The sequence below is a fragment of the Gallinula chloropus genome (assembly GCF_964237585.1).
Source record: "Gallinula chloropus genome assembly, chromosome: 17".
Taxonomy (NCBI): Eukaryota; Metazoa; Chordata; class Aves; order Gruiformes; family Rallidae; genus Gallinula; species Gallinula chloropus.
This window is the reverse complement of record NC_140102.1, coordinates 1,683,759-1,703,134: the sequence shown is the minus strand read 5'-3', so window position 1 is coordinate 1,703,134 and position 19,376 is coordinate 1,683,759. Positions and strand designations below refer to the sequence as shown.

The following is a 19,376-nucleotide window of genomic DNA, read 5'->3' as shown; positions in this document are numbered from 1 at the left end:
AAAATCTGGGCTGACAGCAGCAGCCAAGTCATAAACTTGTCTGAAGGAGACTTGTACAGGATTTTAAGGAGTGTGTACAGCAGGGGCATTCAAACAGAAGTGTCTCTGGGGTGTCATGTCTTTTTTTGGATGAGTTGCTTTGGTATGTGGATTAGTTAAAGTTTAGATTTTGTAAATAGGGTGATAGCTATGTCAGCCTAAGTCTGGGTTTCAGCCAGCCTAATTCAGGATAAGGCTTATTCCAAGTGGACCCTGAAGAAGAGAAAAGGATATGTTGATGTTAATCAGGGATCAGCAGAGAGATTGTGCTGTGACTTGAGTACTACTTCATGTTCACTTCTTAGAGTGCCTGCAGGTTTTGTGGAAAGCTCCTTCCTGTTTCCTACATGCCCTTTATTTCTTTACAGCAAAACTTGTGGACAGTTAGAGTAGGAGCTCACAAGAGTCCTGGCTCTCTGTACGATGGATAAAGTGAGAGCTCTGGAGAAGGAGCAGAGGATCCACCTACTCCAGACCTGCTGACAGGCTGCAGAGTTCAGGTTCACAGCCCTCAGGGACCAGGCAGGAATCAAACTGTCATGTTTTGCTCCTTTTAGTCACCACTGTGTAATGATGAGATTAGCATCTGTCCCTGCAGAGGAACTCCAGGAATGGACTCCATCAGATGATTCACTCTCTGCTTTTAGCATCTTCTCAGAATCTCTGGCGTCACGGGTTTTTCTCCCCCAGGAAGCCATAGTTATCTCTCTCCATCACTTCCTCTAATCAGCAAACTCAGTAGCCACCCCTCAGGGCTGGAAGGAGAAAACTTCACATTGAGAATTTACTAATGGTGCCACTTTTCCATCAGGTGTATCAAACAGTCCACCAGCCAGGTGCCTCCTCATGTTTGACCAGTCATTTGATCACAAACCCTGACGCAGGCTCTTGTTGCTGCAAAACCAGCTGCTGTCATCTGACTGGCTGGTGTGTGTTTGTGGTGATTCTGCTGCCTGCTGAGGTGGTAATTATGTGCACATACTTTTGGCCACATCACCTGCCCTGCTGGTCTGCTTGCTTGCTTATCCTGTGTCTCCTGGGGTGGCAGTTGACGTTCCACATCTTTCAGCAGCTCCAGTCAGCTGCTGGGTTTCTCTGCAAGGTCCTGGTAGATAATCCTCAGCCTTCTGGGTGGCTCATATTCTGAAGAGATAAAAACATGAGAGAGCAGTAATTTCTGCCACTGAACATCTAGGTGTCTTTCCACCTTGCCAGGTGTCCGTGTTCTTCTGTGTTTTGCTCCAGGGCCAGGCACTTGATGACCATTAGGCCTTTGAATCTGGAGCAAGCTGAAGAGAAGTGATTTTTAGCCTAAAACATTAAAGGATTTCCTTTTTATTCCCTTTTTCCCAAGCATGTGAGTCCAGCATGGATTCATTTGGCTGAGAGATGTAGTAAAGTATTGAAAAGGAGGTGGGTGGGAGGAGGTGTGGTGGATCAAATCCTTGTATCTCAACTACTGCAATAGATATTTTAAATGTACATTTATTTTTAAATATATATAATTTATTTTTATATATCTTTATTTATTTTCTGAAACACAGCACAGTAGTAAAACATACACCTAGTAGTGCTGTTGAGTAGAGGTACTGACACTCCATAGGGATGTCTGTGCTGTTCCTGGGTAATACAGCCCTGCTTGCACCACTGAAACCAGTACACCTTTGTTCCCTCCATTCAAATAGGTACAGACAGCATAACCAGCATCACTGGGAGAGGGGGCAGAGAATCTTAGTGACAGCACTGAGGACAGAGGGGGGTTTTCAGCATGTTCATTGATTCCTGTCTGGAAAACCACCTTACTGGCTGGGGCTAAAGTTCTTTTTACAAGGTCAAAAATGTTTCCAAATTGAAAGCAGAGTGAAGGGTTTGATGCCAAGATGTGATTCCTCACCCAGAGGAGAGCACAGTGGGAATCTGGGTGAGGGAGCCTGCTGAGGAACGGTGGAAGCTCAGCAAATCGAGCTGAGGTTGTGTGTTCTGAACAAGTGCTTGAGACATTAAAATGTTGGGAAATCATTAATTAACGTACAATAATCCCAGCCCTCTGCAGTGTGGCTGCAGTGTGGCTGTTCTCACTGTCCTGCTAGTCCAGTTCCCTCTTCTGTTTCCAGCTAAACTCGAGGTTCCTGCAGGTGTGGGCTGCACGAATTAATTTTACCTCCCTAAGGTGAGGTTTCCCAAGGAGCTAAAGGGGTTTGGAGCCCCAGCAATTCTGACCTCAGGCCAGAAAGAAGCTCCTTGGGGTAGCACTGAGCTGTTTTCACACCTGACAGCCACACGCTGCTCTGCTTTGCTCTGTAGCTTCAGATTTGAGTCAAAGCTATGTTGCACAGCAGTGCCTTACCTCTGCATCACACAACCTGCACTCCTGGAGGTCTCTGCCTAGACAGTTGCCCTGAAAAAGGAGCAAGTGGCTCAGCACAGGAGGGACACTGAATGAAGCCCCTTCAGGGCATCCTGAAGACACTGCCTAAAGTAAACACCTTTAGATGTGGGAAATAGGAAACTCTGTCTTGTTTGGGATTGGTGTAGATACTTGAAAGCATCTAAAAATGACATCTGAAAAATGTCAGGCTTTCCCTGCCCACAGCTAAGCTGATCCTGTGGGTTCTTTCCATTTGGTTTGCAAATGTTGGTTTGGATTGAAACTCTTGAGAACAAGGATCATCATCTTAATCTGTATTGGTGCAGTCCAGTAGGATTTTGATCCAGTATAAGCAGCCATGAAGCTCTGCTTCTGTGGGGTGGGGAGTGTGAGTGTCTGGTGACCCTGTTCTTCCTCCTCTTCACTGGCACCTGGAGTAACCTGTGTGCTGCTGTTGTTTCCCATAAGGTCTGGTGCGGTCCGAAGGTCCAGCAGTACAAGTCCTCTTGGGTTCCCTAAAACTGGTGCTTCCCCTCCTTACCCTGGAGAGCATGGATGTGTGCCCAGCTCTAGGAAGCTCTCCTTCGGCGGTGCCAAGCCGTTCATGCCATCACCGCAAGGTAAGAGCTCAGTGGGCATGTTGCTGCCCCAGTCAAACCACCTGCCTCTTCCCTGAGAAGAGGGAGGTTATGACCAGCTGTAGCTGCCAAGTCACAGGGAATTCACACTGTTGTGTTCTCCAGTGACTCTTCTCAATAGATAATTTGACAAGTGTCCTGGCCTCAGTAAAATGCAAGGGAAAATAGCTATTAGCTCCAGGAGAGGCCAGCTTTGTTCTGGTGTGTGTATCAAACATGTTGCTGCCTTCTGAAGAAGACATCTGGAAGTGCAAGGTATCTTTCTGCTGCCTCAGGCTGGGGGGAGAACAAATTGAAGCCAGTTGTTGTCAGAGCAGAATTCTCACCAGGTTTGGGAGGGCTTGAACTTCACTGTTCAAACTGCAAAGCAGCTCTCTGAATATCTGTAGCCTGATCCAGATGCTAACAAGCAATTCAAGTGGAAAAGGAATCAGAAACCCCCCTGTCTGGAACTGATGCAATTTGCTGTTTTCTATAAAAGAAGAGGCTCTGGTGTAACTAGCTATTCTTTATCCCTAGTGTCTCCAGTCCTGTATTTATTGGTCTCTGCTGCAGAATATTCTTAGTCTATTCCTCTGAATTAATAGAACTGTAAACTCTGTCTAAAACTGCCTGAAACAATACCAGACACCACTTTCTTCATCCTTTTACAGGAGTTGTTGATCTCTTCACTGCACAGCTAGGGCTAGGAAGATGGGAGAGATAACTAACATCTTTATATAAACCAGATGATGCACACTGTTGTTACTGCCTATGGAGGCTTAATACTGAATAAACTCTTTAATTGTTTTCCCTCAAAGTTGGAACAATCCCAGAGCAGCCCAGCCAGACTGTTATCCCCTCTTCTCTGGGAGCAGAAGTGAGAAGCCGGATTCCTGTCGCTGGTGCGTTGGTCCTTTACTTCCCTTCACTCTTCCTGTGGATAAGGCCAGAAACATAGTCTCAGGGTGTGCCAGGTTGGGTATGGTCCTTCAGCAGCTGCTCTTGGTACTTGGCCTTCCAAGATTTCTCTGCACTGGTGGGAGTTGATCCATTCACATCCCTCAGCCAGCCACTTCCAGTCCTGACAGACCCTGTGTCACAGAAACTCAAATTTGTGACTTTGAAGTCAATGAGCAAAACCCCAGCGGGCCGAGCAGATTGTGGTGCTGATCAGAGTGCCATCTTTAGCCATGCCCTGAAGGTTTTGTTCTGTGGATATTAGCAGTGGATCCTGGGCTTGGGCTGCCTTTTTGTGTTAAAACCAGAAAATGATGCGTTTTGTTTCTGGGTTTGGGCTCTCCAGGTTCCTCGGTGCCTGAACACTCTCCCCGAGGGATGGGCTCTCGGCTCCACAGTGCTCCCAACCTGTCAGATCTGCATTCCTGCAGGCAGAAGATAACCAAGCAGCACTCTGACCCTCTTGTTGCTCACTTTGGTCATACCCCAGTCAGCCAGCCTCTGCAGATTCATGGCTTGCAGCACTGCCGGCAGCTCCGATCCTCACCGAAGCTCTCCGAGTACATGCAGAGAAGCCCTTTGCCAACTATAATGGGCTCCCCTACAAAGGTAAGTCAAGGAACCTGCTTTTTGGATTTCTCACCACTCAATCTGTTGGGTTATTTGGGGTTGAACTGCTGCACGATCCAGTAACTGACCCGGATTTACCACCGCTTGTTCCCTGTTCTTCCAGGGCTGCTTAGCGACCTGTGTGCAATGGGGCAGTGTCCCAGTTCTTAGTGGCCAGATCTCACTTGGCAGCAGTGCTCACCATCTGAGCAGAGGCCAGGGCTTTAGACAGGCAATGAGAAGGAACTGCCCAGATTAGGCAGAAGCACATTAGCACTCTGTGGCCCCTGGGCTGGTCTGCACCCAGCGACTCGGCTCATGACACAAGCGAGTGTCCAGTAGGAATCCCCAGCAGACAGTGAAGCAGGTGACAGCCCTGGTGTCTCATGCAAAGCTGGCACTGTGACAGCATATTCTCTGATTATCTTAGGCTGCTACAGATTTTTTAGCAGAGCTACTTGTCCTTTCATTTTGGTCTTTGTGGGATTGGGGTTGAGTAACTCTGTGGGGTGAGATTTCTACCTCTATATCTCAGCAGGTTGCTAAGCCTGCAGTTTAATTTTTATTAACCATTGAAGGGGGGTGAGGGGAACCTTCCTCCTTTGTTTTAAAGAGAGATCTCTGTTTGTTCTGTTGTTCTCAGGCTGTGTCCCCGTTTGAGTTTCCCAAAACCCCAAGTTCCCAGAACCTCCTCACCCTCTTGGCCCATCAGGGTGTCATGATGACTCCGACACGGAACAAGACCTTGCCAGATCTGAAGGAGATGGGTCACTTCCACTGCCAGCAGACTGGCTTGGGATTGAGGCCTGTGGAAGAGATCAAGGGCAGGTGAGCTGTAGTCTGCATCCTACAGTGGTGCCTCTTTCCTAAGCCAGGATGGATGGGGCAAATTTCAAACCTTGGCTAGTGTTTTAAGGTGTAGCATCTGCAGACTGCTTTCAAACCAGCACCCCTGGTTTACAGGGAGATAGGGTGCAGGTTGTTAAAGTGTTCCTCTAAAGGGGCAGGTCACGACCTAGATTTCATGAAATGAAAGACTGGCTGCAGGTTCACACGTGTGTTTAGTGCCTGGACCAAGGATTTCAGTATTAGACCAGGCTCCCTGCAATTACATGGGTACAAGCCTTGCTCTTTGTGGAGCCTGTGCCTGTCAGGGATGAGAGGGTGTTGTGGGGGTTCCTTGTCTATCAAACAGTGTCTTCAGACCAGAGATCTGTTTGAAAGCCACATGCTGACTGTCCATGAGCATTGCAGAATACGAAGTCACTCAGGTTAAGTTTTTCACTCCCACCTCTCTGCAGATTGCAGCTTTCTCCAGTGATTAGAGGAGTCCTCTAGCAGTAACACTGTACTCAGCACTTGCATTGCTGCAGTTAGTCACAGTAGTTGCGAGCTTTCTACAAGTAGCAGGAGATGTTTCAGGATGCTGTGTTGAAAGAGGGAAAGAGCCAGTGGTCATTTCAGCACCAGGCTCTGCTGTGTGGTGTTAAATGGTTGTGGACCAGCCTTGGCATGAACTGGAGTGGGAGTTAGTGAAACCTCACACCCCCTGACTCTCTGCATTCCTGTTGTATGCCCTCCTTTTAGATCCCTCAGCGCAGGCAGGCTCACTGACCTGCTTCTGAAGGCAGCCTTTGGGGCACAGATCTCAGAAGCCGGCAGCAGCGACAGCCTGAACAATGAGAAGCCGATGGAAATTGCAGGTAGGTGAGGAGGCCGTGCAGATCTGGCTGGATGTCCTGGTTTGGGCTGGGCTGAGCAGTTTGCCTGCGTGCCTCCCACAAACAGGAGGCTGCTTTTCTGATGGCTTTTGGCAGAGGAGGTGACTGGCGTGTGTGAGTAGTGGAGTGATGTTTGCTTTCTTCTGTGGAGCGCCCCAGGGTCTGTGAGCTGTGCCTGCTGTGCAGTTGCTGGCTAGTGCTGTGATCTGTGTAGGCAGGGCTTCCTCTTGTGGCCCCTTCTGAATGTGACAGCACGTGGAAGTGGGGCCTTTGTGCCGTGAGGTTCGGATGTGAATGGCTCTTGCAAGGGGGGGTCTTCCTGGGCTTGCAGGTTGGGAAGCCAGGAGGGGAGAACAGCTGCAGCAGTGCTGCCCAGGCTCCTGTCCTGTGGTCTGTGCCAGCCTGGCCTAGTCACGTTCTCAGGGGATGTCTCCAAAGGGAGCGCCGGCCTGTGCTTGTATCTTGTCTCCCAAGAGAGTCTGCAGGAGCACCGAGCTGCTGGGTGAGGCACACCATGCTCTGAGTAACCTTCCTGTAATGCCAGTCTGCACCTTTCAACTGTCTCCCCAGCTCCCTCAGGTGCTTACGGAGGGACCCTGCACTCTGGTGCCCGGGCTGGGGGTTCTGCCAGCCCATCCCCAGTGATTTTTACTGTCGGATCCCCTCCCAGTGGAACAACCCCCCCACAGACCACGAGGACCAGGATGTTTTCAGGTAAAGGGCTGATACCTCCCTGCCTGTTCCAGTGGGGGCAGAGTGATGTGTTGAATTCCTTGCTGCTTCGCACCGGTGGTGGCAGAGGGCTGCTCAGAGCACACTCCATAGAGCTCACTCAGCTCCTCTCAGTGCCTTTGAGGTTCTCATGCTGGCTCCTGCCAACCCCAGTTACTGCTGGGAACTCTTTGCACTGGCACAAGGGCTAATGCCAGTAGTGGTTCTCCAGTACTGGAAGAGACAAGGAAATCTTGTTACTTTATTGCTCTCTGCTTCAGGAATGATGCTGCAGCTGTTCACAGGCACACTGTTGCTGACAGGTTAACAAACATAAGGACTGTGTTGTGTTCTGATTGTTTTCCCTGTGGGTTTTGGATGAACCATGAAAGATGAGCAAGACCATCCGTGCCCAGCAGTTCAGTGCACGAGCAGCGACAGGAAAGGGCCAGGGTGGCTCTGTACCCAAAATTCTGAGTGGTGTTATTTATACTCTGAGCTGCTTTAAGTAGAAAATGGGGAGGTGCACTCCTGCTTGGCAGATACGTGTTGTAAGACACTGGTGCTCTGGCCTCATCAGCCCACAGTTGAGGCTGTGGTAATTGGCCCTTTTGGGATCGCGTGTCTGGGAGCTGGAGTCTGTGTTCAGCTCAGGAAAGCATTTGGACACTTCTATTTGCATTTTTGAGTCGTTTTGTTCCTCAGCTTGGCTGTTCCTGATCTGAATGTAGTCGACTCTGTCCTTAATTATTGCAAGGAGGGTTTGAAAGTAGCCATGAGTAAGCTGCTTGCAGGGATGGAGGGACACGTGGGCTCAGTTCCTGGGTATGGCTTGCGTTTCCATCACAAGTAAAACCACTCACATCCTTGATTCCTTGGAAAGCTGGGACCATAATCCTTTCTTGGCATCGTCTCTTTAGAGGGTGAGCTCTGTAGGGCAGGGACTAAGTGTCTGAAGGGCCTGTAGCACAATGGGGTTACTCCTGGCTACAGCCTGTAGCTGTAGCTACTCCTGAAACGTTAGGAATACCACTGAATGTAGTATCCATACTACTGAAATGTTATGAATTGCTTTTCTGTATTCCTTTCTTGGGGGTAACAGCAATTTGGAAGCAAATCCAAGCACCAGTTTTCAGTGGGTTGATATTTGGATCCTTAAGGATCTGCCAAACTGCCCAGGTCTCTGGTGGGGAGAACCTGGAAGAGAAGGTGGCTGGTGGACAGTGAAGCTACAGCACATGCGTAGTGTTGGATGAGTGTGGTCAAAGCAACAGAGCTTTGCTTGTTAGGTCTGTGCAGTAATTGCTTATGTTAGTGCACAGAGTGTGGAGTTAATAGGGAAAAGGGAAGCTTTGCAAGCTGAAAATCTGCACCTTGAGTGCTGGAACAAGCCCTGAGTGAGATCACTTGACAGGTACAAAGGCAAAGCCTTCTCATGAGTCTGCAAACAGCCTCTTGGAATTATAGGGTATCCAGAATGTGATCTTGTCCTTTCCTCTCTCTGCAAGATCTGGAAACACTCTGTGAGTCTTTGATGATCCACTTAGCTTTGAAGGGTAGCTGCCAACGGGGAGAGCGCTTTGGGAGGGGAGGAGATGTGCCTTTCTGCACATCAGCTGTGCATTATGTTGCTGAACCTTCTGAAGGCAGGGCAGGACAGCAAATTAAATTCATGGGTAGGAGAGAAACAACTCCCTCTGATGGAGCAGTGACAGTGGAGATTATCACCTTGATAGCATTAGCAGAGCACTGGAGCTGGTATTGACATCCCCCTGTCTGATACATCCCTCTGCAGCAGTGTCTCCAGGGATATGAAACCCTCTGGAAGTGGTGGATGTATTATAACTCCTTTCAGAGGGTCCATCTTAGGGTGAATTCAGTGGTAAGGAAGGGCAAAAGATGATGGTGGGGGAACACTCTGATGGACACTGTACTTAGAGCATCTCCTGAATCCTGAGGGTTGAGCCTTGACTCAGCTGAAGCCACTTGCTCTTTGCCCAGCCTCCTGTTTGTACAGAGGGGAAAGCAGAAGTGCAGGGCAAGTAGAGCAAAGCTTTCCTGGTTTGCATGTAAGTGGTAGGTGTTCTAAAACCATGATAAACCCCTCACTGACCAGAGGTGTTCATTCAGTGATAGTGGTGGTGTGAAAGCTGGGCAACCAGGGGCCAGACCATGCTAATCCATGGTGGAGAAGTTGGCTGGGGTGGTGTGTGATGAAAACCAAGATAGTGTGGCAGGATTCAGGCAGAGTTTGAAGAAAATAGAAAGCTTCTGAATCGTCTCCATAACTGACAGATGTTTGGAAGGTGCATTAAATCTGCTTGAGCTTCTGAGCTAGTCCCCCTGAGCTGCTGAGCAGCTTACCTTGGGGAGTGGTCTTCTGCATCAAGAGCCCTTGAATCTTCTTCCAAAGTCGCTGGCTCCTGTTGGAGCCAGGATCCCAAATCCTACAGGATGCCTCTGCTGAGCGAGAGATACCTGGGCTGCTGTTGGTATCTTCAGTAACTCCTTTGCCTGTTTTTCTTCTCAGTGGGGTCTTCCAGCTCTCTCAGCTCTGGAGGATCGTTCACCGGCAGGCACTTGGCAGTGGGAGCTGCTGGGGACGCTGGGGAAGGGCCCTCGAGTCTCCGGTACGCGTTTGCTGACCCCATCACCGCCAACCTGGAAGGTGCTGTGACATTTGAGGCACCAGAGCTGCCTGAAGAGACACTCATGGAGGTGGGTACATCCCAGGGGCTTGTGAGGGGCAAAGGACAGGTCGTGTGTTTGCAGCCCAGGTTACTCCCAAAGACAGGAAAGAGTTTAAAAGTTAAAGCAGAGACTTGGGATGGGTGGACAGGACGTTCTGCACCGTGTTCCACACCAGAGCAGCTGGAGCAGGCTGCCAGGCTGGCAGGCTCCCCTTCTCTGCAGGCTCAAGCAGAGCCTGTGTAGCTGAGCTATATTTGAAATGTAGGGCAGGCTGCCTGCTTGCAGGAGAGGTGGGAGGGAGATGCTGCTCCTGATACTGCCGTGGGCTGTCTGGGACTGGGGAAGGCTTTTCATATCTGAATTTTGCTGGTGTTGCTAAAAATCTTTAGATACCCACAGAGATACACAGACATTGTTTTAAGGATGTGGGTTTGCTGCTTCTACTTCAGATTTTACTTAGCTCTGTGTGTGTGTGAGTTCTTCATTGAGTTGCATTTGTTTGCTTCCTTACCAGCAGATCCACAGGGCCAGGACTTTGAGCACTGATGTGATCACAACACATCAGTGAGTTTAACTGAGCATCCTTAGCTCCCTAACGTCCCAGAAGTAGGGGGGCACTGCTGGGTGCCACCACTTCTGGAGAGAAGTGTCCTAAGGGAGTATCAGCTTGATCTTGTTAATCCCACCCAATTCAGCTCCTCTGTAGCTGTAATGAGGCATTTGGTTTTGGTCATCATTTCTGTTGAGCACAGTAACCCATCTGCACCTCACCAAACCTCCCTGGCACCAGAGCCTTAGAGCATATTTTGAGACCCCCTTTGTGCTCTGTTGAGTTGGCCAGAACACAAACCTGGCAGAGTCTCTGACCTCTGCAGGCATTTCAGGGCAAACTGGCTTTGTAAGAACCCCTGTTCACCTTGAGCCTAGCTGTGCAGGGGTGGTGGTGGAAGGAAAGGCTCTTGTGATGCCATGAATGCCAGTGTCATTAACAGAAGCTGACTGTGTAAGCAGGGAGGAAGGACTGTGCATTGATTAGGGATACCAGACTGAGACCTACAAGAGCTCAGCAGTTTCCTGCTCTGCCACAAACTTCTTGTATGACTAGGCAATTACTTAATCTTCAAGTTCCTCCTGTGCTTTTAAAGAAAACAGAGGAAGATGGAGATAACACTTCCTGAGCATACTGGACTGCCCAGGTAGGAAGATAGTGGGAGGAGAGATTCCTATTTCAGATAGTCAAAAGCTGCCATAGCAGCCAAGAGCCTGAGCCACTGCATGAAAAGCAAAAGCTTGCAGGTCTTGAGCATTAAGGCTTTTTCCTAAGGAAGCATGAACCAAGCCACTGCAGCTTCCCAGAAATGGGTTAATCCCCTGGAATCTGTAACAGCACAGCAAAAACTGCTTTGAAATGACTGTGGCTCTTGGTATGAGAGGCTGTCTGCCCTCACTAGCTGGCCAGGAGTTGCAGATAAAAGATTCTTTGCTGTCTCTTCTGGGGACCTCACACAGGGCTGAACTGGGAGGATGTAAAGAGCAGAAGCCAAGTGAGGGCTGGGCTGTGGAGTGGGACTGGCTTTGTGTGCAGGTTTCTGTGGTGCAGGAGGTTGTCACTCCTGAAATCCACCACTCCTTTGGCTCTGTACCAGCACTGCTGTGTGTGGGAACCAGAGCTGGGCAGACTGTCTCTCCCCATTCCCAGCTGACTTCTGGAAGAGTCCCACAGAGTCGAGATCCTCCTTGGGATGGGGGCATGACATTTCAGAGCAAGTCTCACCAGCTTCTTCAGAGAGCTGCCTGGAAATGTCTGTCCTGGGGCTGTCTCTTGCTGCTGTTGCTGTGCAGGAGGGTCTGGTGCAGTGTGTGGGCTCGAGGCCAGTTCAGCCCTCCCTGCCCAAAGCAGAGGTGTTAGGGGATTGGGGCCCAGGTTGAATTCTGTAAGCTCTGCTGAGATCCAGGCCTTAGCTGTGGGTGAGCAGCCCTCCCTGGCACGCCAGCTTTTTCCCTGTGTGACCCCCCCACCCTTCTTGTTGTCCCTTCAACAGCAAGAGCACACCGACATCCTGCGCAGCCTGCGCTTCACCCTGGCCTTTGTCCACTACGTGATGGAAATCGCCGCCCTCAAGGGCAGCTCCAGCGAGATGAGCTCCTCGGGGGCATCCGAGTACCAGCTCCAGGAGAGCGTGGTGGCCGACCAGATCAGCCTCCTCAGCCGGGAGTGGAGGTGAGGGCTGAGGGGAGCGGGTTTGCCTGGGCACCAGGAGTCCTGGGGAACGCTTGGACCGCCCCACTGACCTGTTGGCCTTGCAATGTGCTTCCTTCGCAGCTACGCGGAGCAGCTCGTGCTGTACCTGAAGGTGGCTGAGCTGCTGTCCTCGGGGCTGCAGATGGCCATCGAGCAGATCAAAGCTGGCAAGCTCTGCCTCTCCTCCACTGTCAAGCAAGGTACGGGGCTGCTGGGCAGGGGATGTGTGGAGATGGGGGCATTCAAAGCATCACAGAGGGCAGGGAGGGCGTTGTGAGTGTGACCTCCCACCAGTTCACTTGTCGCTGTCCCAGGCACAGCTGATTCTTTTTGACTCAGGCTGCAGGGAACAGTCCTGTCTTCACATTGACTTTCAGTCTCAGAACTCCTGCTCGTGACCCTGTGAGAATCTTTGGCACTAATTAGCGAGAGGGGAACGTCTCTTATCTGATTCCTTGTGCATCTCAGTCTCAGGTGCTTATTTGTGCTTGACATGAGTCCAGCTTAATTACACGGTGCATGTCCTAGGAAGTGCTTACTGGGCAGATAGAAACCTGTCTTGGCAGTGATGATTTTTCAAGTGAAACAAAAACACAGGAAGTAGAATACTGGTAATGCCAGAGTCACTTCTCTGCTGGTGTTGCAGCCTCACATCTGCATCTGACTGGCTGGCGTGCGATGGGAGCTGGCTGGGATTCAGAGATAGAAAAAGTCATTTTAAAGCTGCCATTGTAATATTACCAAGGGAGCTCTTTGAAGCACTTAAAGTACTTGACCTGTCAGCCTCCTTCCCCAAGAGCTTGGCCTTTGAACGGGCTCATGCTGCCTTGGGTTAGGGTGTACAAGAAGGAGAAGTTGAATACAATAAGCACACACACGTTGTGGCAGGCAGCATGGAGCAAGATGCACAGGTTTGGCTCCACGTCTTCCACATGTTCAGGCTGACAGGAAGGTTGCCACAGCCCAAAGAAATGATTCCTTTTTGGTGCTTGTAGCATTTAATACTCCTCACATGTCAGTGGAGTTTGTATTCAGTCCTTTGTGGAGATGCCATGGTGCAGCTAGGGAGACCCAAGCCTGTGGCATCACTTGCTGCTTTGGATTGTTATTTAAATCCCAGAGTCACATTGGATTCCTGGTTCTCTGTTCCATAACATTCCCATCATACCTGCTGTGGTTCAGGAAAGGAGGTGGCCTTTTGTAGGCATTGGTATCTCTTCTTTCTGGGACAACAGTGTCCCAGGAGATGGATTCCCTTGCTCAGTCTGAGCTGCTCCACACTCAGCTCCAACAGCTACCTCGTGCAAGTCACGTAGTGCTTCACGGCACGTCATCACCCATCAAGCAGCAGAAGCTTTGTATCTGGCATGTCTGCTGCTTCTGGTGCTGTGTGAGACATTGTGCAAACTGCTCTCTGCCTGGTGGCAGCTGAAGGAAACAAAAATAGGCCTGGCCTCAGGTGAACTAGGCATATGTGTAGGCGTTGCCATGTGCAGGCTTATAGCTGGTGAAGGTGGCAGAGGAAAGGACAGAGACCCTGTTGGTGCAGCAGGCACTTTCCAGCCAGTCTTGGCTTTAACATAAACCTGATGTCTTCAAGCTGCTCGTTTGGGGTCCTGTGCCTGGAGAGACTGGGAGGCACGGGGAGAACTGGAAGTAGCACCTTAAGCATTTCTTTCCTTTGCTCTAGTTGTGAAGAAGCTGAACGAGCTTTACAAGTCCAGTGTATCGTCCTGCCACTGCCTCAACATGAGACTCCAGAGGTTCTTCCTGGACAAACAGAAGCTCATGGATCGGATCAACAGCATCACAGCAGAGAAGCTCATCTTCAGCTACGCTGTGCAAATGGTAACAACCATCACAGTGCCTGGGAGCAGGGTTAGCACAGAGCCAGTGTCAGGCGTTAGCGCTCCTGGCCTCAGCACCTGGCGTACCCGTGATGCTGCGTGCAGCCTCTGGAGGCTGGGAGAGGGAGAGGTGTTCATGCAGCAGAGGAGCTGTGCTGGGGAAGCTGAGTTGGCTCTGGGACTGACCTCTTGGCCTGGGGTTGTTGCCTGCAGGTGCAGTCTGCAGCCCTGGATGAGATGTTCCACCACAGAGAGGACTGCGCGCAGAGGTACCACAAGGCTCTGCTGCTGATGGAGGGGCTCCTGAACATCATCACTGAACAGGGCGACATAGAGAACATCAATAAATGTGAGTGTTTGGGGACTTTCTTCCCCCCTCCCATGAGAATATGTGGGTTTTGATCTGCATGGATCACAAAATTCAGTACCCAGCATCCTTTTGTCCTTTGGCTGTGCCTTGGTGGACACAGGAGAGGTCTCTTGGCTTGTTAGAGCTCTGTGCTGCTTGGCCTCCTGCTTTCCCAGCAGGAAAACAGTTAGAAATGCAGGTCCCTGTTCTGAGCCCTGTTTTGAGAGCTTCCCATGCAGAGAGCAATTGCCAGGGCTTTGTTGGAGCTTCTGATGCATGGAAGAACTTGCTGCAGGAAGTGGTTTGGCAGTGGCAGAGGCCTGGGTTTGGTTTCCAGCTGGAACCATCCATCTGATTGCACAGAGCACGTGGGAATGTGAAACTGCAGCGTCGGTGGGGCAGAGCACAGTGAGGGCTCCTTCCAACACAGCTTCTGCAGCAGAACTGCTCTCCTGTCTGCTTCCCCAGCCCCAGGCCTGGCTGAGCAGGCAGCAGATGAGTATTTTTCTCATCACCAAGCGAAAGCTGAACTCTTACCTACTTCCTGTCTCCTCTCCCTGGGAGAGATGGACCTCTCTGCCTGCTGCTCCATCTCAGCTCTCATGCTGTCGCTCTGTTCAGAGGGCTGTCACTCTCTGCTGCTGCAGCCTGTGCACTTAGTGCCTGTGGAGAGGAAAGGACTGACCTGACTTGCTCTGAGTGCACTCTCCCTGCCCTCATGGCTGGGGTTTCATCACCCCATCATCTCCCTTAGCGGGAGGCAGGTCGGGGTAGGGCGATAGCCATCGTCCCTCTGTTAGAGTAGCTTGACTTGGCCTCAGCTCTGCTCCAAACCCAGCCCACCTGCAGCAGTCCCTGACAGCGTGGGTACGGCCACAGGGAAGGGCTGCAGCTGCCAAACCATACCCCTGTCCTCTGCTGGCCACTGAATGCTTCTCTTGGGCTGGTGTCCAGAGTGCTGCCAGCCTGCTCTAGTGGTCCGTGTAGGCAGAGCTCTCAGGTAATGAGAGAAGAGATTTCTGGCTCGCAGGCAATCAGTCAGTTAATTATCAGCAGCTTTCACAGTTGACATGAGGCTCACTGGAGGAGAGCAGAGGGAGATTGGCAGGTGGTGTGCGGTACTGGAGGGCTAAGTGAGTAGGGAATACCAAGTAGTTTCTATTGTACTGTTCCTTACCAAGCCTAAATCACCTCTTTTGTCCATAGATACAGTTAGTGCATCTAATAGATTTCTTTTCCCAGTTGATACCCTGGTATTCCCTGTTTTACCCCATTTTCCAGCTGCCCAATTAAGCTGTTCTCTGGTAGGCTGTAGTGGGTATGCATTTTATTGTAGATCTCAGGTATAGGATTACTTATTTTCTGAAATGTAAACTGATAAACCCAGAAATAAGAGCAAGTCTTCCTGTGAGAGGAACGAATTCCACCAAACACTTAACTGTGGAGAGTCTTGGGCTCAGGCAGTGAGAATCAGCACTGACCATGCCGGGCTGGGCTCAGTCTTTAAGTTGACAAATGGCTTTGGAGACCTTGAGCCATCTCAATTCCTCCAGCAGAACTGCTGTCTCTGGCTTTCAGTGCTGGATCTCTGATCATTCAGCCCTCCACCCTGTCCCTTCTCAGCCTGTGTTTGTGGTCAGGTCCTCACCTAAACCACTGCATGGTAACAACTGCCACAGGGCTGCTTGGATTTGCTGGAGTTCTGCCTTCATTCCACCCCCCAACTCCAGTCTCCAGCATGCTTTGGCAGCCTGTACATCACTAGGAAAATGAGAAGTGGATTTCTTTAGCTGTGTTTTTCCTCTCCCAGGTAAGCTGTGCATCGAGCGCCGGCTGTCAGCTCTGCTCTCGGGGTTCTGCGCCTGATGCCAGCGCGGTGTTGTTCTTCACCACACCTGGCCCCAGCTCACGTTGTTTCCTGCAGCCTGCTGCTGGGTGGGAAACGATTTTTGGCAGTGGGAGACCTTGAGGATGGAACTGCTCAGTGGTTTGTATTTTGACATTTTGGGAAGCTGTTCTGCAGACTCCAGACGCCTTTGCTGGGGCTGTGTGACTGAAGCAGGCACAGGTCCTTCCCTGCCCAGAGGCCTGGCCGAAGGAGCCGCTGTGGGAACGTTTCCACTGCCAGCAGAGGGCACAGAGGATAGATGTCTGCTTCTTCCCAGCACTTTGAAGGTTTAAGACTGCTGCCCATCCCTCTGGCTGAAGAACAGAGTATTCCAGCGCCGTGACCATTGCGGGCGATGGCTGCGCTCAAACTGCTGGCTTCAGTGAAGGCTGGAGGGTGTCGCTCAGAAACCAAGGCCAGTTTGTGTGCTTCTCCCTGCCCAGCTGAGAGCCAGGCATCTGCACGCTTCCTGGCATCCCGAGGCTCCCCTGCTTTCCCTCCTTTGCCCCCCTCATTCGTGTCCACGCCTCGGAGTGCTCGCTGTATGGCAGAGAGGGGGGAGCCTGCTCCCTTTCAGCGTTGCTGAAGCAGCCCCCGCCTTCTGTGGACTTAGGGAGGGAGGCAGAGGACCTGCTGCTGCTGGGAAGCTCGCTGCCGTGGGGACTGCACCTCGTAACATGGGGAGAGAGGCTGGAGGGCGACAGAAAGTGAAATGCTCCTGTGTTTGTAAGAAGCCGAAGCGGATCCGTTCCTCCTGGGTCCCTGAGCTCAGCGAAGGACTCCTGGCTGGCTGCCTCAGCCTGCCAGCACGTACGGACCAGGAGGAAGCACTAGCGCTGTCCTGCTTTCAGCTCTTGGCTCAATAACCCCTTTCCCAGAGCTCTCACCCCCCCTGAACTGAGAACACTAGCTTTGTGAATCAAAGGAGCACTTTACACACTACGGGAACTTGGAGAAGTTGACTTTGCATCACACAACAACCCAGGAACATCACGACTGTTAGGAATGCTGTTCTTTCTATTCCTTCCCTGGCTTCCTGGTTGTTCTATTGCACTACATGTGTGCTTATATCGATATGTATTCCTGCAGGTGGATACATACTGATATATGTGTATGGTTTGTGTGTAACTGTACGTATTTAACTGTACTGTATCTTGTGAGTGGGAGGCAAAGAGCGCGGCAGAGGCCGTGCTGGTCCTCCTCCACACCAGGCAAAGCTGACTTGGCAGTCTGGCAGTACCAAGATGTGTTGTGTTTGGGGTTTTGGGTTTGTTTTTGTTTTTAATTTAAATGTTCTTTTAAGGACAGTCCATACAAAGCTCCATGCTTTTAAAGAGCTCAAGAACAGGCCTGAGGATCCTACACACTTACAAGTGGAAGTGCATTTTTTTTTAAAGAAGTTTTATTTGCTGCTTTTTTATATATATATATAAAGAAATCTCCTAGAGTTCAGTTTCACATTCAGCATTTCTTTATAAGGAGACTGTAGCCAAATGAGACTGTGGGTGTGAGTGGCTCAAGTCCTGGCTGAGGCTTGGGATGCTGTGAGCATGTGTGTGAGAGGAGAGCTGGCTGCCTGTCCGTCCGTCCGTCTGTGTGTCTTAACTTATCCGAGTCGTGGCAGTATTTTGTTAGTGCTGGGCTGGGAAGTATCTTTGAAAAGCAACTCGAAACCTCAGGCTTTGTTTTTGGGGATGTGAAACTATTTTGCACATGGTGGTTAAGTCCTCATTGCTTTCACTTTCCTCTGGATATCGGCACGTTTGGCGGGATCCTCCGCAAGGGTTTCAGGAGCAACGTGATTGACCTGGGAGCTGGTGTTGTGAGTGGCAGCGTGGGTGTTTCTGACCACGGAGCAGAAATGCCAGTAAAGAAGTGTCAAAACACTGCAGATTGCCCCAGCTGGGGAAGTTTTCAGCGCAGCTTTCACAAGCGCTTCAGTATTGGCCGCTGTCCCGCTGTACGTCTGCTGCCCGCTGCTTCTGTGGCCGCTTCTGCTTGTGCCTGGGAATAAAAGACACAACAAACAAAGACAGATCAACCAACAGACCCCCCCCAGCCTGTGGCCAGAGATGCTGAGGAGACCCAGCCCGCTCCCAACAGCCTTTCACCCTCCGTCCTGCCACAGGGCGACGCTGCGGGAGGAGCGAGCGGCGCGCGGGGAGGCGGCGTGGAAGCCCCACGCCAGGACTGACCCTGCAGTAGAGGTACCTGCTGCGCACCCCGACCCCCCCAGCACCCCAATCCTGCCCAGCCCGGGATCCCCATGCCCCACGGGCGATCTGTGTGCGCAGCAAGCTCAGCACTAACCTCCCAGCTGTACTTAGTTACTTGAATGTATCCGGACTGTCTGTGTTCAGCGTATACGAGTACCTGTGGCTCCAGACACCTGTGGTTTACAGCCCTGCACCCAGCATCTGTGTGTGTGTTTGTGTCTGTACATACAAGAGGTGTGCCTGGCTGTGTGTATGTACATAGATGCGCACGCAAACACAAACGTGGTTAGATAGATAGATGTTTTTTTCTCTCAATACTTGAAACTTAGCCACTGTGCTTGAACTAAAAACACACAAAAGCCCCACAAAAAAAGCCCCATAAAACCTTTGGGGGGGGGGGGTGTTAAAAAAAGAGAAACCAGACAAGTGATTTAGTTTGCCACCACTTTGGTGACTTTCTGGTTTTTTTACCTTCCTGCATGTAGAGTGAAACCAACTTTTTTTGGTGAAAAGTATTTATTGCTTCCTAGACAATAAGGTAGGGAAAAAAAAAACCTCACAAAAAAAAAAGGCAAAACACCCCAAAAACCAACCTCCCCCCCTCCAACCATCGTCGAGGTTGCTAGTGTAGTCCACCTGCTGTTGTCATGGCTTTGTTCCCGTTGCAGCGTTTGTGTCTTAATGTCCTGAATAGATTCGAAGAAACCTCAGTCTAATAAACACCTTTCTTCAGGTCTGTGAGGGTGGATGATGATGATGATGTTTCTAAGGTAATGCTTGATACTTTGTCGATGTTTTTTTATTTGTGTTTTGTGTGATGACTTATTTTTTTCTTTTTTTTTCGTTTTTTTTTTGTTTGGCTTTAAATTGTACAACACCGATTTAAGGAATAAAATGGATTTGAAATTGTTAGTGGCCTGTTCTGAGCCCTTCACTGCACAGCACAGCAGCTGGTGTGCCTGAGGGCTGTGTGGGAAGGTGAGCACCGGCTGGAGGTGTGCGTGGGAGTGTGTAACCTTATGGAATCACAGAGTCACAGACCGGTCTGGGCTGGAAGGGACCCCAAGGGTCACAGAGCTCCAACCCCCTGCCACAGGCAGGGACACCAACCTCCAGGC

General features: G+C 50.6%; 1 protein-coding gene across 1 annotated transcript in view; it reads left to right on the top strand.

The window, feature by feature from the left end:
- ULK1 (unc-51 like autophagy activating kinase 1) overlaps positions 1-19,170 on the top strand; it is a gene marked incomplete at its 5' end in the record, with an annotated part of 79,505 nt that extends 60,335 nt beyond the window's left edge. The window contains 12 exon segments of the mRNA XM_084271864.1: positions 2,876-3,027; positions 3,846-3,929; positions 4,331-4,593; positions 5,237-5,421; positions 6,181-6,296; positions 6,885-7,028; positions 9,556-9,743; positions 11,759-11,937; positions 12,040-12,158; positions 13,649-13,806; positions 14,019-14,154; positions 15,965-19,170. Coding sequence (XP_084127990.1) covers positions 2,876-3,027; positions 3,846-3,929; positions 4,331-4,593; positions 5,237-5,421; positions 6,181-6,296; positions 6,885-7,028; positions 9,556-9,743; positions 11,759-11,937; positions 12,040-12,158; positions 13,649-13,806; positions 14,019-14,154; positions 15,965-16,020 — 1,780 coding nt within the window. The 3' untranslated portion in view covers positions 16,021-19,170.
- Between the last annotated feature and the right edge of the window lie 206 nt (positions 19,171-19,376).